We start from the raw sequence: 20,214 nt of genomic DNA, 5'->3' as shown, positions 1-20,214 counted from the left end.
TGAATGCGGCTGTGGACTCTTTCCCACGGAAGAAAATGAAATTATCAGGTAAGCATAATTTATGTTTTTTTAATAGAAAAAAACTATAATGCCCTCTATTTTGTGGGAATTTGGGGCACTTTAAGAAAAATAACCAGAGATCTAATCTCTGGTTATTTTTCAGAGCGCTAATTGGTACTGCCAGCTCCCGGTAGCAATAACCAACCACATATAATGGCTGGTTAATTATCGTGCACCTGCAAATGGGCAAATGTAGTGCTCCATTTTTAATCTAGTCATTTGCTGGCAATCAGGAACTATATCTGAGATTTTTTGGGCTCTTCTTAATTAAAAATGTGTTGCATTTGTTACTGCACATGTTAGCAAGTAGCTGATAAGAACTCATTCGGGAGGATGATTTCTACTGCTGCTTTTGGTTTTTACATAGATTTTTTATAGATAATTCTGCTTCATTCATATTATCAATATAGATTACAGTTTCAGTAGGCAAATTCAGCTTTTTCAAATTAAAAAATAAATGTAAAGGAGATATGTGTAAAAAATGTAATGCACTCCAAATGATAAAATGGATTATTGGGAACATATAAAGGTGAGACATTTTTACAGTACAATATCCTTTTAAACAATATATGTATGTGTATATATATATATATATATATATATATATATATATATATACTGTATATATATTCACATACATATATTATTATTATTATTTTGTTTTTATTATAGTTCTACTTAAAGTGATGGTAAATCATATAGTTTGTTAAACGCTAGGATTTACCATCGTAAACAAATAAAGGGGACTTTCATTCATGAAGTATACAAAAAGGCAGCCCACGACAAAAACGCTATTTGGCTGAGAGGTGACGTTTTCACCTCTTAGCCAATAGCCATGGGGGAAATCCAGCTTGGCACCGTGTTTTGTCTTTCTGTGAAACCATGCTGACTCATATCAACAGCTTCTTAGCGTTGACGAGTTTTGCTGCCTGCTTTCTTCACTCAAGTCCATGTCAGAAGCGGTGCTACTATCTGTCACACTTGAAGGGCCGTGTTCCTGTTCCACAGCGTAGATTCCAGTAAGATAGTTTCAATTTGCTTTCAATATGAGAATGTAATGTAAATGAAGAAGTTAGGGTCTCAGTGGGACTCCTTTTATCTTTTATCTCCTGAGGGGGGTTATTGAACAGGGGGGACTTTAATCATGTGTGTTATGTGATTCTGTCTGCTAATGTGTAGTGATGCTTGGGCTCGTGGCTATTTTGTAACATACCGCCTTTTTTTGTCAGGCTGTGCGGTCCTTGTGGACTGGCACACTTTTCTTTGGCCTGCACGGTGCACCCTGTGACCGGACGAGGTCACGTTTTCTATTTCCATTTCCGTATTCCTGACCGTGTGGCGACTGAGAGAGTCTGTTTCGCTAGTTGTCTGAGTCATAGGAGGTGGTGAGTGTCCCAGCCATTGCGGGTGTAAGGTGCCATTTATTTTTTATCCATTATTTCAATCACAGAGTTATGGAGGATTCTGATTTTTTGGAGACGCATGTCTCTGATTCATATTCTACTTCTTGCGAAGAATATGAAATGGCCCGGGTGATCCATGTCCATCAGTTATGTTCCGAATGCCGTTCTAGAGTACTCTTTTCTCCCAATTCGGGGAACTTAGAGTCCGCTGAGCAATCCGCCCCTGAGGATCCCATATCCCGAGAGGCGTGTGCCCTAGAACCTTCTTTTGCTACGCAAGCAGGTGTCCCAAGTGCCGTTACCCCTTCTCTGGAAGGCGGCTTGTTTCCTTCAGAGGTTACGGCACGGTTAGGCAGGGCCATATCTATGGCGTTGGCACATTTACATCTTTCAGGAAGATACTGTCTATGTTCTGTTAACCAGGTCTCGTCAAGCCTCTGAGGCTTTAGGGGTCCATCCCTCGGGGCCAGGGTCATCGGCTGCCCCGGGGGAAGTAAAGTCTTGCCTTTCGTTATAGACTGGCGCGGTCTCTTGTCCTACTGAGGCATGTTTTGGCATTGCTGGAGGATCCCAGTCCTAATGGGTCGATGGATCCTCGGTCTACCGTTACAGACGGCAAGCAGAGTTAGACAAATGGGGATGAAGTCAATCTCCTTGTTGTCTCCATTTTTTCTTTTTTGAGTATCTTATTCCAGTTCTGAGCTTTGGATGAATTGGGTCTCTGACTGGCTGGTTCTGTTTGTGAGTCCATTCTTCTTGGGCGTTCACCTGCGGGTGCTGCCCTCATTTACTTAAATCCGGTTAGGATGTATTTTATTTTCATTTTGCAAAGCTCATGTCTGTTGTAGTTTTCTTTTTGCAAACATTTCTTCTCTGGGATTTGATACTAGCGATTTTGTGGTCGCTTTAGAACTTCCGCGGAAGTTAAATGAAGAGTGTTAGGACTTTGTTATGTCTATCGTTTATTTTGTCTATCCCTACTAGGGCTTCGACTTTTCTGTGGCCTGGACAGTTCTGAAGTGCCCTATGTATCAGGCTGATCCTGTTTGGGCATTAGATTTTCCGTTCCTTGAGGTCTTTATCTCCCACGTGGTGCCCGTTATAACTGGCTGGCCCGGTTGGGGTGCTGTGTCGCTTCCTGTGGGAAGAGTTTGTTTTCTTGATTTTACATGTTATAAGAGGCCTTTCTTTCCTAGACGTCAGGCTGGTCCTTGTTGATTCCTTTGGGTGGTGCATTAAATGGGATTGTGCTCAGTCCTCAATGTCCTGCCCCTTCTTGCTGGCGGGGTTACCGAGATCTATCTACTTTGAATCAGGGGCTAGAGTTTTTCTCTTTCCCAATGAGATTGGAGGTTTAGATGACTCCTTGGAAATCCGTGGTACCAGGCTTAGGTGACGTTTCTCGTCTCCTCTATTGGTATATTTGTTTTGGGATTGTTACCTCTTCCTTAAGGGGTGGAGGTTGCTTGTGCGTCTTTTTCCCCTTCCTTTGGGTTGGTTTTCTGGTCATCTGTTCTGGAAGTCGGACATTTTAGTGCTTTTTTTCCACCTATGGTTATCATCTGCTCCTGTATTTTTAGAGCTCTGAAGATTGTGTTGTCTCTTTTTTTCTTGCGGTTGCCTCTGTAACTCGCCAGGAGTTTAGGATGCTCGTTCATTCGTGAATTTCTCAAGCTGTTGGGGTTTCCGGGAGGTTGATCCCGAAAGGATCTTTGGAGACTATTTTCTTCTCAAACTAGAATTTTCTAGGTTTTGAGTTCTGTTCTCTTATAAGTTGTCCTTAGTCTTGAGACTTTGTATTTGTCCTCGAGCCTTTAGGGGTTAAGCTCTCTGTCTCTGGGATACTTAGGTGAGCGTTTAATGTCCAAGGTTTCTTGGATGTCGCTGTGATTGCATAATTTATGGTGCAGTGTATTCTCCGGAGAGGGTAACACGTTGGTTCCTCAGGGCTTGTTAGTTTGAAGCCGGCTCCAGGTTCTGGGTGTCTGATTTTCTTGTCCTGGAACATTTTGGGTTTTCTGTGTTCAGATACCTTAGGGCAGGACTAAGTAGCCTAAGGGATAACTACCCTGCCTAACAAGCTGAAGGCTTGGAGTTTGAATCCTGCTGTGTCAGCTTTCTTTTTGGATCCGGACGACCCAGTGTTCCGGTTCCGGGAAATGTCTTCTTATCCACCTCTGGCGGATTTTTTCTCTCTTTTAACGGAGGATTGGAATTTTCTACTGGGACGGCTGTAGTAGCCGGATGGTTCCTATCAAGCGGTACTGGCTTTTTATCGTCAGTATTCAGCTTTACGCTCCATGCCTGTGGGTGGGTGAGCTGTTTTGTTTTTGTGTTTCCTCCCCCTTTGGGGAGGATTTGGCTTACCACAGTACCCACCTGGTATCTTCTTCTTCCTCTGTTCAGTGGAGTCCTTCCTGCCTTTCTTTGCAAGATGTCATGTAAGGGGTGGGATTTTCTGGTGTCATGCCATTACTGCAGTTTCAGTATAGGGTCTCCTTTTTGGGAGCGTCCCTTCTCTTCGGGAAGGGAGCTGTGTCTGGGTTCTAAACCCGAGCTCGTCCTTGGGGGACCTGGATCCCTCCTTTTTCCTTTCTGAAGGTCTTGGGGGTTCTGGGAACTCTCATTTCCTTGTCCTTTCGGACATTGCCAGCCGCTTTGGTGCTAGGTTCGTTGCCTCAGAGTGAGAGTCAGGAGTCTGACTACTCTGTTGAGCTTTGACCGCGTATCATAAATAGATTTTGTGGTCTTTCTTTGGGACGGTAGGGTTCGTTCTCTATGCGGCTTTGTCCTGTTGTAACCTTGGTTTGCGCTCTTGGAGTTAAGCTTGGGGTCTTTCTTGCCCTAGTTTTTTGTCTGGTGGTCCTTTCGGACTCCTCTTCTTCCCTTTAGGAAAAATGCGGAGGTCCCCCTTCCTACGGGTCGGGGAAGAGTTATTTGTGGGCTTGGAGCCTGCGGGACTTGGTCTCCTCGGAGGCTTTTGTGCTCGGTTGAGTCTAGTGATTCTGGGCCGTCTCTAGCAAGGGCTTGCTGTTTTTAACTGATGGCCAGTTACTTGGTCCTTTCCTGTTTTGTCTGCTTCTGGTGAAGCAGTTTTTTGGTTGGGTTTTGGTGTTTCAGGCTGTGGTGCACTCAGAATGTGCCGCCTCTTGTACCCGCCTGTTTTTGCATTCAGTGTTCTCTATAGCTTGGGTATTGTTTTCCCAAAAGTAATGAATGCAGCTTTGGACTCTCCCCGTTTAAGAAGAAAAACTTATATTATGCTTACCTGATAGTTTTCTTTTCTTCTTACGACGAGAGTCCACAGCTCCCCGTCCGTGTTTTTTTTTATGGGGCTGCCATAAATTTCTTTTTTATTCTTCTGGCACCTTTTTTCACCCTGATATTCATCCTACTGTTCCTTTGGCTGAATGACTGGGGGATGAGGGAAGTGGGGGAGGTATTTAAACCTTTGGCTGGGGTGTCTTTGCCTCCTCCTGGTGGTTAGGTACTGTATTTCTCAAAAGTAATAAATGCAGCTGTGGACTCTCCCCATCAGAAGAAAATAAAATCAGGTAAGCATAATTTTAATAAAGTTTTTATACTTCATGAATGAAAGTCCCCTTTATTTGTTACAATGGTAAATCCTATCGTTTCACAAACGCTAGGATTTACCATCACTTTAAAAGACCACTAAATGCAGTAGAATTGCATTGCTAACAAATGCATGATAAAAAGACAATGCATTAACACATTTTTTTTGGCAAATTAATTTTTTCTCCCATTTTCCAGCCCCCTGTACCATGTGACAGACCTTAGCCAATCACAGAATAGTATATATATATATATATATATATATATATATATATATACATACACAGTATATATATATATATATATATACACCCTTTGAGCTTGTGCATATGCTCAGTAGGAGCTTGTTCCCCAGAAAAAGTGTATATAAATAAATTATAATGGAAGTAAATTGGAAAGTGTCTTAAAACTGCATGCTCTATCTGAATCATTAAAGTTTATTTTGACGTGAGTGTCCCTTTAAGACCACTAAAAACCACTGTTGTCATTGGGCTGTTTTATAGACTGCTTCCAAAGAACAGCTGCAAGTGCCATGTGGATCCTACCCTGAACTTTCCATTCAGGAGTGAACTGATTGGGAAACCTTATGCCGTCAACTTCATCCCAGAAATGAACACATCACAGCTAGAGGAACTTAAACGGCAAAGGGAGCATGAATATAAGAAACACAGGATAAGGTGACACAATATTTTTTCAATCACTTTTTGAATGTTGTATAATACATGTATTGGCCATTATAAAAGTTCAATGATATAAATGATTATGGATGGTACAGTGATAACTTTCCAATGTATAGATAATTTTACTATGTGAAATATGTTCTTATGCTTTTTATGTTAATTTTAAACAACATTCTGCAATTAACAGTCTTTGGATAAAGGAATGTTTTCCTGAGAAGATCTAACACAAAACTGTAAGCCCTCTTAGAAACAAATTCAATGCTCCCCCTTCCACCATTCCAAACCTTTAGAAGTTGCATGCAAAAGTATTGTTTTCTGAATTATTCTACTTCATTAGAAGAGTTGCTTTTGAATATGTAAAAATATGCAAATATTGTAAATTACATCAAAGGAAAATCAACCTAAAGACATGAAAAAAATATAAAAACTAAGGCCTAGATTTGGAGTTCGGCGGTAGCCGTCAAAACCAAAGTTAGAGGCTCCTAACGCTGGTTTTGGCCGCCCGCTGGTATTTGGAGTCAGTGATTAAAGGGTCTAACGCTCACTTTTCAGCCGCGACTTTTCCATACCGCAGATCCCCCTACGCCATTTGCGTATCCTATCTTTTCAATGGGATCTTTCTAACGCCGGTATTTAGAGTCGTTTCTGAAGTGAGCGTTAGAGCTCTAACGACAAAACTCCAGCCGCCTGAAAATAGCAGGAGTTAAGAGCTTTCTGGCTAACGCCGGTTCATAAAGCTCTTAACTACTGTACCCTAAAGCAGTGTTTTTCAACCAGTGTGCCGTGGCACACTAGTGTGCCGTGAGAGATCCTCAGGTGTGCCACGGCAGACTGACAACAGTGTGAAATATTTTTTAAACTTTGCTTGTTTTTTACTCCCAGTGCAGGGGTAGTTTGTAGGAGGCATGGCATAACAGCACAATACATACAGTATGTGTGTGTTTGTGTGTATGTGTATATATATGCTATATTAGGCTACAATGTGTGATTTTTTTTAAATTTTGGGATGGTGGTGTGCCACAGGATTTTTTAATGTAAAAAAGTGTGCCACGGCAAAAAAAAGGTTAAAAATCACTGCCCTAAAGTACACTAACACCCATAAACTACCTATGTACCCCTAAACCGACGTCCCCCCACATCGCCGCCACTCGATTAAAATTTTTTAACCCCTAATCTTCCGACCGCCACCTACGTTATACTTATGTACCCCTAATCTGCTGCCCCTAACCCCGCCGACCCCTGTATTACATTTATTAACCCCTAACCTGCCCCCCACAACGTCGCCGCCAGCTACTTAAAATAATTAACCCCTAATCTTCCGACCGCAAAGCGCCGCCACCTACGTTATCCCTATGTACCCCTAATCTGCTGCCCCTAACACCGCCGACCCCTATATTATATTTATTAACCCCTAATCTGCCCCCCTCAACGTCGCCGACACCTGCCTACACTTATTAACCCCTAATCTGCCGAGCGGACCTGAGCGCTACTATAATAAAGTTATTAACCCCTAACCCGCCTCACTTACCCTATAATAAATAGTATTAACCCCCTAATCTGCCCTCCCTAACATCGCCGACACCTAACTTCAATTATTAACCCCTAATCTGCCGACCGGAGCTCACCGCTATTCTAATAAATGGATTAACCCCTAAAGCTAAGTCTAACCCTAACACTAACACCCCCCTAACTTAAATATAATTTACATCTAACGAAATAAATTAACTCTTATTAAATAAATGATTCCTATTTAAAGCTAAATACTTACCTGTAAAATAAATCCTAATATAGCTACAATATAAATTATAATTATATTATAGCTATTTTAGGATTAATATTTATTTTACAGGCAACTTTGTAATTATTTTAACCAGGTACAATAGCTATTAAATAGTTAAGAACTATTTAATAGTTACCTAGTTAAAATAATTACAAAATTACCTTTAAAATAAATCCTAACCTAAGATATAATTAAACCTAACACTACCCTATCAATAAAATAATTAAATAAACTACCTACAATTACCTACAATTAACCTAACACTACACTATCAATAAATTAATTAAACACAATTCCTACAAATAAATACAATTAAATAAACTAGCTAAAGTACAAAAAATAAAAAAGAACTAAGTTACAAAAAATAAAAAAATATTTACAAACATAAGAAAAATATTACAACAATTTTAAACTAATTACACCTACTCTAAGCCCCCTAATAAAATAACAAAGACCCCCAAAATAAAAAATTCCCTACCCTATTCTAAATTAAAAAAGTTACAAGCTCTTTTACCTTACCAGCCCTGAACCGGGCCCTTTGCGGGGCATGCCCCAAGAATTTCAGCTCTTTTGCCTGTAAAAGAATAAATACAATACCCCCCCCCAACATTACAACCCACCACCCACATACCCCTAATCTAACCCAAACCCCCCTTAAATAAACCTAACACTAAGCCCCTGAAGATCTTCCTACCTTGTCTTCACCATCCAGGTTCACCGATCCGTCCTGAAGAGCTCCTCCGATGTCCTGATCCAAGCCCAAGCGGGGGGCTGAAGAGGTCCATGATCCGGTCAAAGTCTTCATCCAAGCGGGGCAGAAGAGGATCTTCCATCCGATTGAAGTCATCATCCAGGCGGCATCTTCTATGGTCTTCCATCCGGAGCGAAGCGGCAGGATCCTGAAGACCTCCAGCGCGGAACATCCATCCGGACCGACGACTGAACGACGAATGACTGTTCCTTTAAGGGACATCATCCAAGATGGCGTCCCTCGAATTCCGATTGGCTGATAGGATTCTATCAGCCAATCGGAATTAAGGTAGGAATTTTCTGATTGGCTGATGGAATCAGCCAATCAGAATCAAGTTCAATCCGATTGGCTGATCCAATCAGCCAATCAGATTGAGCTCGCATTCTATTGGCTGTTCCGATCAGCCAATAGAATGCGAGCTCAATCTGATTGGCTGATTGGATCAGCCAATCGGATTGAACTTGATTCTGATTGGCTGATTCCATCAGCCAATCAGAAAATTCCTACCTTAATTCCGATTAGCTGATAGAATCCTATCAGCCAATCGGAATTCGAGGGACGCCATCTTGGATGACGTCCCTTAAAGGAACAGTCATTCGTCGTTCAGTCGTCGGTCCGGATGGATGTTCCGCGCTGGAGGTCTTCAGGATCCTGCCGCTTCGCTCCGGATGGAAGACCATAGAAGATGCCGCCTGGATGATGACTTCAATCGGATGGAAGATCCTCTTCTGCCCCGCTTGGATGAAGACTTTGACCGGATCATGGACCTCTTCAGCCCCCCGCTTGGGCTTGGATCAGGACATCGGAGGAGCTCTTCAGGACGGATCGGTGAACCTGGATGGTGAAGACAAGGTAGGAAGATCTTCAGGGGCTTAGTGTTAGGTTTATTTAAGGGGGGTTTGGGTTAGATTAGGGGTATGTGGGTGGTGGGTTGTAATGTTGGGGGGGGGGTATTGTATTTATTCTTTTACAGGCAAAAGAGCTGAAATTCTTGGGGCATGCCCCGCAAAGGGCCCTGTTCAGGGCTGGTAAGGTAAAAGAGCTTGTAACTTTTTTAATTTAGAATAGGGTAGGGAATTTTTTATTTTGGGGGTCTTTGTTATTTTATTAGGGGGCTTAGAGTAGGTGTAATTAGTTTAAAATTGTTGTAATATTTTTCTTATGTTTGTAAATATTTTTTTATTTTTTGTAACTTAGTTCTTTTTTATTTTTTGTACTTTAGCTAGTTTATTTAATTGTATTTATTTGTAGGAATTGTGTTTAATTAATTTATTGATAGTGTAGTGTTAGGTTAATTGTAGGTAATTGTAGGTAGTTTATTTAATTATTTTATTGATAGGGTAGTGTTAGGTTTAATTATATCTTAGGTTAGGATTTATTTTACAGGTAAATTTGTTATTATTTTAACTAGGTAACTATTAAATAGTTCTTAACTATTTAATAGCTATTGTACCTGGTTAAAATAATTACAAAGTTGCCTGTAAAATAAATATTAATCCTAAAATAGCTATAATATAATTATAATTTATATTGTAGCTATATTAGGATTTATTTTACAGGTAAGTATTTAGCTTTAAATAGGAATCATTTATTTAATAAGAGTTAATTTATTTCGTTAGATGTAAATTATATTTAAGTTAGGGGGGTGTTAGTGTTAGGGTTAGACTTAGCTTTAGGGGTTAATACATTTATTAGAATAGCGGTGAGCTCCGCTCGGCAGATTAGGGGTTAATAATTGAAGGTAGGTGTCGGCGATGTTAGGGAGGGCAGATTAGGGGTTAATACAATTTATGATAGGGTTAGTGAGGCGGATTAGGGGTTAATAACTTTATTATAGTAGCGCTCAGGTCCGCTCGGCAGATTAGGGGTTAATAAGTGTAGGCAGGTGTCAGCGACGTTGAGGGGGGCAGATTAGGGGTTAATAAATATAATATAGGGGTCGGCGATGTTAGGGCAGCAGATTAGGGGTACATAGGGATAACGTAGGTTGCGGCGGTTTACGGAGCGGCAGATTAGGGGTTAAAAAAAATATGCAGGGGTCAGCGATAGCGGGGGCGGCAGATTAGGGGGTAATAAGTGTAAGGTTAGGGGTGTTTAGACTCGGGGTACATGTTAGAGTGTTAGGTGCAGACGTAGGAAGTGTTTCCCCATAGGAAACAATGGGGCTGCGTTAGGAGCTGAACGCTGCTTTTTTGCAGGTGTTAGGTTTTTTTTCAGCTCAAACAGTCCCATTGTTTCCTATGGGAGAATCGTGCACGAGCACGTTTTTGAGGCTGGCCGCGTCCGTAAGCAACTCTGGTATCGAGAGTTGCATTTGCGGTAAAAATGCTCTACGCTCCTTTTTTGGAGCCTAACGCAGCATTTGTTTGAACTCTCGATACCAGAGTTAAATTTATGGTGCGGCCAGAAAAAAGCCTGCGGAGCGTTAACAGCCCTTTTACCGCCAAACTCCAAATCTAGGCCTAAACGTTTCACATTCTTTTAAAGACAGTTGTTAAAGATTTTCATGGGAGAAAAAGATATGTAAGATTTTACAGCTCCAGAGCAATCTAATGGTACACCATTGATGTTATGTTCACCTGACTGCAACATCTGCTACTTATTGGCCACGCAAACACCAGCTTTTCAGACCGAAAAGGCTAGGGGGCAGGGTTGAAAAATCATCAATTAACTCTTTGCAGCACTGCTCAGTTTTTGACTATGCTTTTCAAACAGTGCTTCGTTCTGGTTACACTGTTAAGGGAAATTTACAGAGTGCAGCCAGGGCACAACACTCTTTGAAGAGAACTGTCTGATGTGAAGCAGAGCTGTAACTTTCTCCTTTGTGAAAGCAGAAGGTGAAAAAAATGGAAAAATTAACTGTTGTCTGCTTTTCAGAAAAACGCAATGGAAAGTTTAAAGCCCTTTTATCTCATATCTCTTTCTGGCTTGAAATTAAGTGATTTAAAATAGAAAATACATTATATATATATATATATATATATATATATAAAGATCTATTCAAAGCAAAGATTAGCTTGAGAGCAATATACTGATGTATTTTTTAACTCTTTGATGATACCGGCCATTGCAAGGGCTTTCAGGGCTGTAGAAGCACGGGTCTGCACTATTTCTGCATGCCTCAGCAGACACAGATCTGCAGATTACAGTGCTTTTCTTTTGTACAAATGCTTAATTTTGGTCACCTCTTTATATGTTTCTAGGTCCACATAAAACTTTCTAAAGACCTTGAAATCTGAAGTAAATCAATTAATACTTTTAAGCTATTGAATGTGATCTATGTTTTTGTTGTTTCTTCTCAAGGTGCTGAGAAATTTAGTCAGGTTTTCAGCCGAAAATAATGAAGGGTGGGGCTGATAGGATATGTATTATACAATACCAACAATTAAAATCTTGCATACAACAATAACTTCCTATAAATTGTTTTTATACAAGGAAAGTCCAAGGCTTCATTAATTACTTGTGGGAAATACAGAACTTGGCCAACAGGAGGAGGCAAAGACACCCCAGCCAAAGGCTTAAATACCTCCACCACTCCCCTCATCCCCCAGTCATTCTTTGCCTTTTGTCACAGGAGGATGGCAGAGAAGTTTTGGAAGATTCAAAGCAGTCTCTTATGGAGGGTAGTACTCTTCGGAATAGGACTGGAGTTTTAAGTAGTCTTGTCAATCTCTCAGTGAGAGCATTGACAAATGTTAGGGTCTGGAGATGCAGGGAGAGTCTTTCTGCGAAACCATCCAGACTCGTATTAACAGGTCCTTAAGCAATCAGTGTTGATGATTTTTACTGCCTGGTTTCACTCACTCAAGTCCATGTCAGGAGTGATGCTACAACACTGTTAAACTAGAGAGGCCGTGTTCCTGTTCCACAGCGTAGATTCTGGTAAGATCATTTCATTTTTTATACCTGTAATGATAACGCAAGAAGTCAGTGTGACTCCTTTTATCTGTATAGAATCAAGGGTTAATATCTCCGGAAGGTGATTATTGAACAGGGGCGGATGTATTCATGATTACTTTATTGTGTTTTAGTTTACAAGATATGACAAGTCCACAGATTTCATCCTTACTTATGGGATTACGCCTCCTGTTTAGCAGGAAGTGGCAAAGAGCACCACAGCAGAGCTGTATATATAGCTCCTCCCTTCCCTCCCACCCCAGTCATTCTCTTTGCCTGTGTTAGTGATATGAAGAGGTAAAGTGAGGTGTTAGTTTAGATTCTTCAATCAAGAGGTTTTTTATTTTAAAATGGTGCCAGTGAGTACTATTTTTCTAAGGGAGAAATCGTCAGTCTATAACTTCCCAAGAGGAGTGGAGACATTTTATTTTTCTGCCCTGATGTTGATGATCTTAGCAAACGTTATCTAAGATCCATATTGGTTCCCACAGAGCAGCTGAAGGTAGTGTAAAGAAAAATCTTCAGTGTGGAGAACGGTGTCATGCTACAAGCAGCATTGAGGTATGTTCAGTCTTTTGTTTCTGGGGAGACTTGATACATCAGAACAGGCTGACAGTATTCTCTAACTGGGAAGGGGTAATCAGTATGCACTATAGGAGAAATGGTGTACTGGAATTCTCTGTTATTTTAATTATTTAAGAGTGTGCTGGTATGTTACTTTAAATTTACTATGTGGGCTGACGCTGGGAGATGCGGTTACTGGCTATCGTTATGCTGGGGTTATATCTGGCTTGGCAGGAGATGATATTCACTGAAATGCGCTTTATTGCGCTGAGTGTGTATATAATGGGGCACATGGCTTTAATATATAAAGGACCGACATGTTTTTTTTTTTATTATCTACCCATGCGGGTCTCGGTTAGGCTAAGAGTTACGCCCATGGTGGGCGGGGCCTATTTTCGCACGCTCAGTCGCGCAGTGTGTTTTCCGGATCGGCAACAAGGTTCTGAGGCTCCGGTGGGGCCTAGCTCTGTTTTGTAATCGTAGGGTACAGAGAGGCTTCAGTGTGATCTGGGGGCAGGTAGGCGCCGCAGCAGAGCTGTGGCGAGGTGCAGGGGCCTGAATTGATATACATTGATATACATTAATAAATCTGATAAAATTGATATAAATTGATATATAACATAACCTAACAAGTGGTGCAATATTGTTAAGCTATTTTGGGCACATAAGGGCATTTTTTTATTGCTGCAAACGTTGTTTTGTCTAATAACAGAAAAATTGTTGCACTTTTATTATTTAGAGGCGCAGTACATTTTTTAGTTAAAAATGTTTTGATATGTTTTGACTTCAGAGTACAAATATATCAAGTAAAGAACGATTATTATTGCTATTGCTAGTCTGTTTAACATGTCTGAACTTGAGGAAACTACTTGTTCTATGTGTTTAGATGCCATTGTGGAACCCCCTCTTACTTTTTGTCCCTCATGTACTGAAAGGGCCTTACAATGTAAAGAGCAGATTTTATTTAAGGAAAGTGTGTCTAAGGATGATTCTCAGTCTGAGGAGAATCTGGGTATGCCGCTTATTTCTCCCCAAGCGTCACAACCTTTAACGCCCACCCAAGCGACGCCAGGTTCATTTACTCTGCAGGATATGGCTGCAGTTATGTCATCTACCCTTACAGAGGTTTTATCTAAGTTGCCAGTGTTACAGGGCAAACGCAGCAGGACAGAGGTCAATTTGAATACTGCGACCTCTGATGCTTTGTTAGCTATTTCCGATGTACCCTCGCAGGGATCTGATTTGGGGGTCAGGGAACTTCTGTCTGAGGGGGAACTTTCTGATTCGGGAAGTGTGTTACCTCAGATGGACTCGGACATCATGTCCTTTAGATTTAAGCTTGAACACCTCCGCCTGTTACTTCGGGAGGTTTTAGCGACTCTGGATGACTGTGACTCTATCGTGGTACCACCAGAGAAATTGTGTAAGATGGACAAATACTTAGAGGTGCCTGCTTACTCTGATGTTTTTCCGGTTCCTAAGAGAATCTCGGAAATTATTACGCGGGAATGGGAAAGACCGGGTATCCCGTTCTCATCTTCTCCTAATTTTAAGCAAATGTATCCCATATCTGATACCGTCCGGGACTCTTGGCAAACAGTCCCTAAGGTGGAGGAAGCTATATCTACCCTGGCTAAGCGTACAACTATTCCTATTGAGGACAGTTGTGCTTTCAAAGACCCTATGGATAAGAAATTGGAGGTTTTCCAAAAATAGTTATTTATTCATCAGGGTTTCCTTTTGCAACCAAAGGCCTGCATTGTACCAGTTACCACTGCGGCGGCCTTCTGGTTTGACGCCTTAGAAGAGTCTCTTAAGACTGAGACTCCTTTAGAGGAAATTTTAGATAGAGTTAAGGCTCTTAAGCTGGCTAATTCTTTTATTACGGATGCCGCCTTTCAGATTGCCAAATTGGCGGCTAAGAATGCCGGATTTGCCATTTTATCGCATAGAGCGTTATGGTTAAAATCTTGGTCTGCTGATGTGTCATCTAAGTCAAAGCTTTTGGCAATTCCTTTCAAAGGTAAAACCCTATTCGGGCCTGACTTGAAAGAAATCATTTATGACATTACGGGAGGTAAGGGTCATCTCCTACCTCAGGATAGAACAGCTAAACTGAGGGGTAAACAAAATAATTTTCGTTCCTTTCGAAACTTTAAAGGAGTCCCCTGTTCTTCCTCTTCTTCCGCTGAACAGGAAGGGCATTTTGCTCAGGCCAAGTCCGTCTGGAGATCAACCAGGCTTGGAACAAGGGTAAACAACCCAAGAAGCTAGCTGCTGCTACCAAGACAACATGAAGGGGCGGCCCCCGATCCGGGACCGGATCTTGTAGGGGGCAGACTTTCTCTCTTTGCCCAGGCTTGGGTAAGAGATGTTCAGGACCCCTGGACACTGGAAATCGTATGCCAATGGTATCAACTGGAATTCAAAAATTCTCTCCTAAGGGGGAGGTTTCTTCTTTCATGATTGTCTGTAGACCAGATAAAAAGAGAAGCGTTCTTACGTTGTGTAAAAGACCTCTCTACTATGGGAGAAATTCGTCCCTTTCCAAGACTGGAACAGGGGCAGGGGTTTTACTCAAATCTTTTCGTGGTCCCCAAAAAAGAGGGCACGTTTCGACCTATTTTAGATCTAAAAAGTCTAAACAAGGTTCTCAGAGTCCCATCCTTCAAGATGGAGACCATTCGAACAATTCTGCCATTGATCCAGGAGGGTCAATGTATGACTACCGTGGACTTGAAGGATGCATATATTCATATTCCTATCCACAAGGATCATCACCAGTTCCTAAGGTTTGCCTTTCTGGACACACATTTTCAGTTTGTGGCTCTTCCCTTCGGGTTGGCCACAGCACCCAGGATCTTCACGAAGGTTCTAGGGTCACTTCTGGCGGTTCTCAGGCCGCGGGGCATTGCTGTGGCGCCTTATCTGGACGATATTCTGATCCAGGCGTCTTACCATCTGGCAAAGTCTCATACAGACATGGTTCTGTCCTTTCTGAGGACTCACGGGTGGAAGGTGAATCTAGAAAAGAGTTAATTAATTCCAAAGACAAGGGTTCCCTTCTTGGGAACCCTAATAGATTCCATATCCATGAAAATTTTCTTGACGGAGGTCAGAAAGTTAAAGATTATGAATACATGCCGAGTCCTTCAGTCCAATCCTCATCAGTGGCTCAGTGCATGGAGGTAATTGGATTGATGGTGGCGGCAATGGACATCATTCCTTTTGCTCGTTTTCATCTCAGACCACTACAACTGAGCATGCTCAGACAGTGGAATGGAGATTATGCAAATTTGTCTCCTCAGATAGATCTGGATCAGGAGAAAATAGACTCTCTTCTTTGGTGGTTGTCGCCGGATCATCTGTCCCAAGGGACGTGCTTCCGCAGACCCTCATGGGTGATAGTGACAACAGACGCCAGTCTACTAGGTTGGGGTGCAGTCTGGAATTCCCTGTAGGCTCAGGGAGTGTGGAGTCAGAGTCTCTACTTCCAATCAATATTCTGGAATTGAGAGCAATATTCATTGCACTTCAGGCGTGGCCTCAGTTGGCTTCGGCCAAATTCATCCGCTTTCTGTCGGACAACATCTCACGACTGTGGCTTACATCAATCATCAGGGAGGAACAAGGAGTTCCTTAGCGATGACAGAAGTATCCAAGATAATTTGATGGGCGGAGGCTCACTCTTGTTATCTGTCATTAATCTACATCCCAGGAGTGGACAACTGGGAAGCAGACTTTTTAAGCAGACAGACGTTTCATCCAGGGGAGTGGGAAGGTCTGATTCTCAGATGGGGCAGACCGGAATTGGATCTGATGGCGTTTCATCAGAATGCCAAGCTCCCAAGATACGGATCCAGGTCAAGGTATCCTCAGTCCGAACTGATAGATGCCTTGGCAGTGCCTTGGTCGTTCAACCTAGCTTATGTGTTTCCACCGTTTGTTTTCCTTCCCAGGGTGATTGCACAAATCAAACAGGAGAGGGCTTTGGTAATTATAATCGCGCATGCGTGGCCTCGCAGGACTTGGTATGCCGATCTGGTGGACATGTCCTCTCTGCCGCCGTGGAAGATTCCATTGAGGCAGGACCTTCTCATTCAGGGACTCCTCCGACATCCAAATCTAGTTTCTCTGCCGCTGACTGCTTGGAGATTGAACGCTTGATTTTATCTAAGCGGGGGTTCTCTGATTCGGTCATTGATACTTTGATTCAGGCACGTAAGCCTGTCACTAGAAAGATCTACCATAAGATATGGCGTAAATATCTTTGTTAGTGCGAATCCAAGGGCTACTCATGGAGTAGAGTTAGGATTCCCAGGATTTTATCTTTTCTCCAAGAAGGATTGGAGAAGGGGTTATCAGCAAGTTCCTTAAAGGGACAAAAATCTGCTTTGTCGATTTTACTACACAAGCGTTTGGCAGATGTTCCAGACGTTCAGTCTTTTTGTCAGGCTTTGACCAGAATAGAGCCGGTGTTTAGACCAATTTCTCCACCCTGGAGTTTGAATTTAGTTCTTAATGTTCTTCAAGGGGTTCCATTTGAACCCATGCATTCCATAGATATTAAGTTGTTATCTTGGAAGGTTTTATTTTTGGTTGCTATTTCTTCTGCTCGTAGAGTTTCTGAGCTTTCTGCGTTACAATGTGACTCGCCTTATCTTATTTTCCATTCGGATAAGGTGGTTTTACGTACCAAACCTGGTTTCCTTCCTAAGGTTGTTTCTAACAAGAATATTAATCAGGAAATTGTTGTTCCTTCCTTGTGTCCTAACCCTTCTTCTAAGAAGAAGCGTCTGTTACATAATTTGGACGTGGTCCGTGCCCTGAAGTTTTACTTGCAGGCGACTAAGGAATTCCGTCAATCATCTTCATTATTCATTGTTTTTTCTGGAAAGCGTAGGGGCCAGAAAGCTACGGCTACCTCTCTTTCTTTTTGGCTGAAGAGTATCATCCATCTGGCATATGAGACTGCTGGACAGCAGCCTCCTGAAAGAATTACGGCTCATTCTACTAGGGCTGTGGTTTCCTCATGGGCATTTAAAAACGATGCTTCTGTTGAACAGATTTGCAAGGCTGCAACTTGGTCGTCTCTTCACGCTTTTTCCAAATTTTCCAAATTTGATACTTTTGCTTCATCTGAGGCTGGTTTTGGGAGAAAGGTTCTTCAAGCAGTGGTGCCTCCCGTTTAGGTTCCTGTCTTGTCCCTCCCTTTCATTCGTGTCCTATAGCTTTGGTATTGTATCCCATAAGTAAGGATGAAATCCGTGGACTCGTCATATCTTGTAAAAGAAAAGGAAATTTATGCTTACCTGATAAATTTATTTCTTTTACGATATGACGAGTCCACGGCCCACCCTGTCATTTCTAAGACAGATATTTACTTATTTTTGTTAAACTTCAGTCACCTCTGCACCTTTGGCTTTTCCTTTCTCTTCCTAACTTCGGTCGAATGACTGGAGTGGGAGGGAAGGGAGGAGCTATATATACAGCTCTGCTGTGGTGCTCTTTGCCACTTCCTGCTAAACAGGAGGCGTAATCCCATAAGTAAGGATGAAAACCGTGGACTAGTCATATCGTAAAAGAAATAAATTTATCAGGTAAGCATAAATTTCCTTTTTTGCTGCGACATGTGTGAGATGTGGCTCAGGCAATGTGTGAACACTCAGGTTCTTTCTTCATTTTGATTACTGCACAGACTGTTTAGTTTGGCATGCTTTTTCTCGCCTGCAGGGGCGAGAAAAAAAAGTTTTTAGAATATACATGGCACTCCATGTGACTGGGTGTGGCCTCATTCTCTTCCTTTTCCTGGAGATGAAAGCTGTTTCTCTGTGGGCCTGTGTCATAGGAGGTGGTGAGTGCACCGGCCATTGGGGTATAAAGGTGCCATTTATTTTTTCTATAGTCCGTATTAGAGGCGCAAGCTATGGAGGACTCTGATGGGTTAGAGGGTACTCCCTCTTTGCCTAAATCTAATGCCTGTGTTCCCCAAGGCAGAACATGCTGTGATCTGAGATGTCATCGCAGAAAATGCAGCAGGTCTGCAGAAAGAACAGGACACATGCATAAACCTTCATGGGAATTAATTTTGCAGTGCGGAGCTACATCAGGCTTTTCTCTTCAAACAGCGCTGTGCCCTGGCTACACTGTGTAAATTTTCCTTAAGAGTGCAGCCAGAGCTGTTTGGAAAGTAAAGTCAAATATGGGGCAGCAGTGCAAAGTAGCAGCGTATAGATTTTTCAACCCCGCATCCTAGCCTTTCCCAGTCTGCAAAGCTGTGTCTCCTGAGTGTAAGACATTCTATGCAATGCACCTTTTTTATTACTACATTTTTACCTTATAATTAATGTGATGTTAGACCAAGAGTAAAGGAAACAAATTTATTCAAATGATATTCTAAAAACTTTTTTTCTGCAGCTAATCTGCAATGCAATTTTCAGTTGCTGCAATATATTATTTAAAAAAAAACGTTTAAAACTTGCTTTATTCTCCAAATAATCATCAAAGTGCAATTAAGCTGGCTCCTTAGTGTAAACAGCCTCAATTAACTTTTTATTTCAAAGTGAACTGCAGAAAAATTTTCACTAAAAAAATCTCATCGCAGGAAGTGAAAAAATGTTCTGCCTCTGGGCCTGTGTTTATTGTGAGGAGGCTACGGTATATCCGCCTGCTCATCTATGTTCCACATGCCTTGATAAAATAGTGATATCTAAAAAGAACAAGATGTTTAGTACCACTGAGCCGTCTACCTCAGAGGGGTCTCCGTCCCGCGTGGTGCGTTCCCTACAATAATTCCTGTGGCCGCCAGATTTTGCTGATCAGTTGCAAACGGCGGTGTCTGCGGCCTTCAGTGCTTTATCTCGCACTGCTAAGCGCAAGCGAAAGGTTAAACATTGCTATCCTTTGCTAGACTTGGTTCATCTTTCTCCCCTTCTTCTTTGTTTAAGAAATTGTTCCTGGTTCCTGATTTTCAGCTAGAATTGTGTGGATCTGTCCCTAAGGTGGATGGAGCTTACTCCACGCTTGCTAAGCGCACCACTATCCCACTTGAGGATATTTCGTTGTTTAAGGAACCCATGTATAAGAAATTAGAGACCCTGTTAAGAAAGATGTTTTAGCACACAGCGTTCGTATTTCAGCCTGCGGTGGCAGGAGCCGCTACCTATTGGTGTGACTCTCTGTCAGAGATGATCGAGGTGGAGACTCCCCTCGATGAGATACAGGAAAGAATTAAGGTCCTGAGGGTAGTTAATTTGTTTATCTGTGATCCAAATATGCAGATTATTCACTTAAATGCCAAGACATCAGGCTTTTCTGTTCTGGCACGGAGGGCCCTGTGGTTGAAGTCGTGGTCTGCTGACATGACGTCCAAATCTTGATTACTTTACTTGATTTAAGGGAATGGTTCTTTTCGGTACAGGCCTGGACTCTGTCATATCCACGGTCACGGGGGGCAAGGGTGCCTTTCTACCGCAGGATAAGAAGAATAAACCTAAGGGTCCTAAT

The 20,214-nt window shown here is 42.0% G+C and overlaps 1 protein-coding gene across 1 annotated transcript in view; it reads left to right on the top strand.

The window, feature by feature from the left end:
- Positions 1-20,214, top strand: part of B4GALNT1 (beta-1,4-N-acetyl-galactosaminyltransferase 1) — a 407,445-nt gene that overhangs the window by 138,519 nt on the left and 248,712 nt on the right. The window contains exon 3 of the mRNA XM_053705522.1: positions 5,540-5,713. Coding sequence (XP_053561497.1) covers positions 5,540-5,713 — 174 coding nt within the window. The remainder of the gene's footprint in view (positions 1-5,539; positions 5,714-20,214) is intronic.

The sequence above is a fragment of the Bombina bombina genome, chromosome 3 (genome assembly GCF_027579735.1).
Source record: "Bombina bombina isolate aBomBom1 chromosome 3, aBomBom1.pri, whole genome shotgun sequence".
Classification (NCBI taxonomy): Eukaryota; Metazoa; Chordata; class Amphibia; order Anura; family Bombinatoridae; genus Bombina; species Bombina bombina.
The sequence above is the reverse complement of the archived record's forward strand: the minus strand, read 5'-3'. Positions and strand labels throughout refer to the sequence as shown.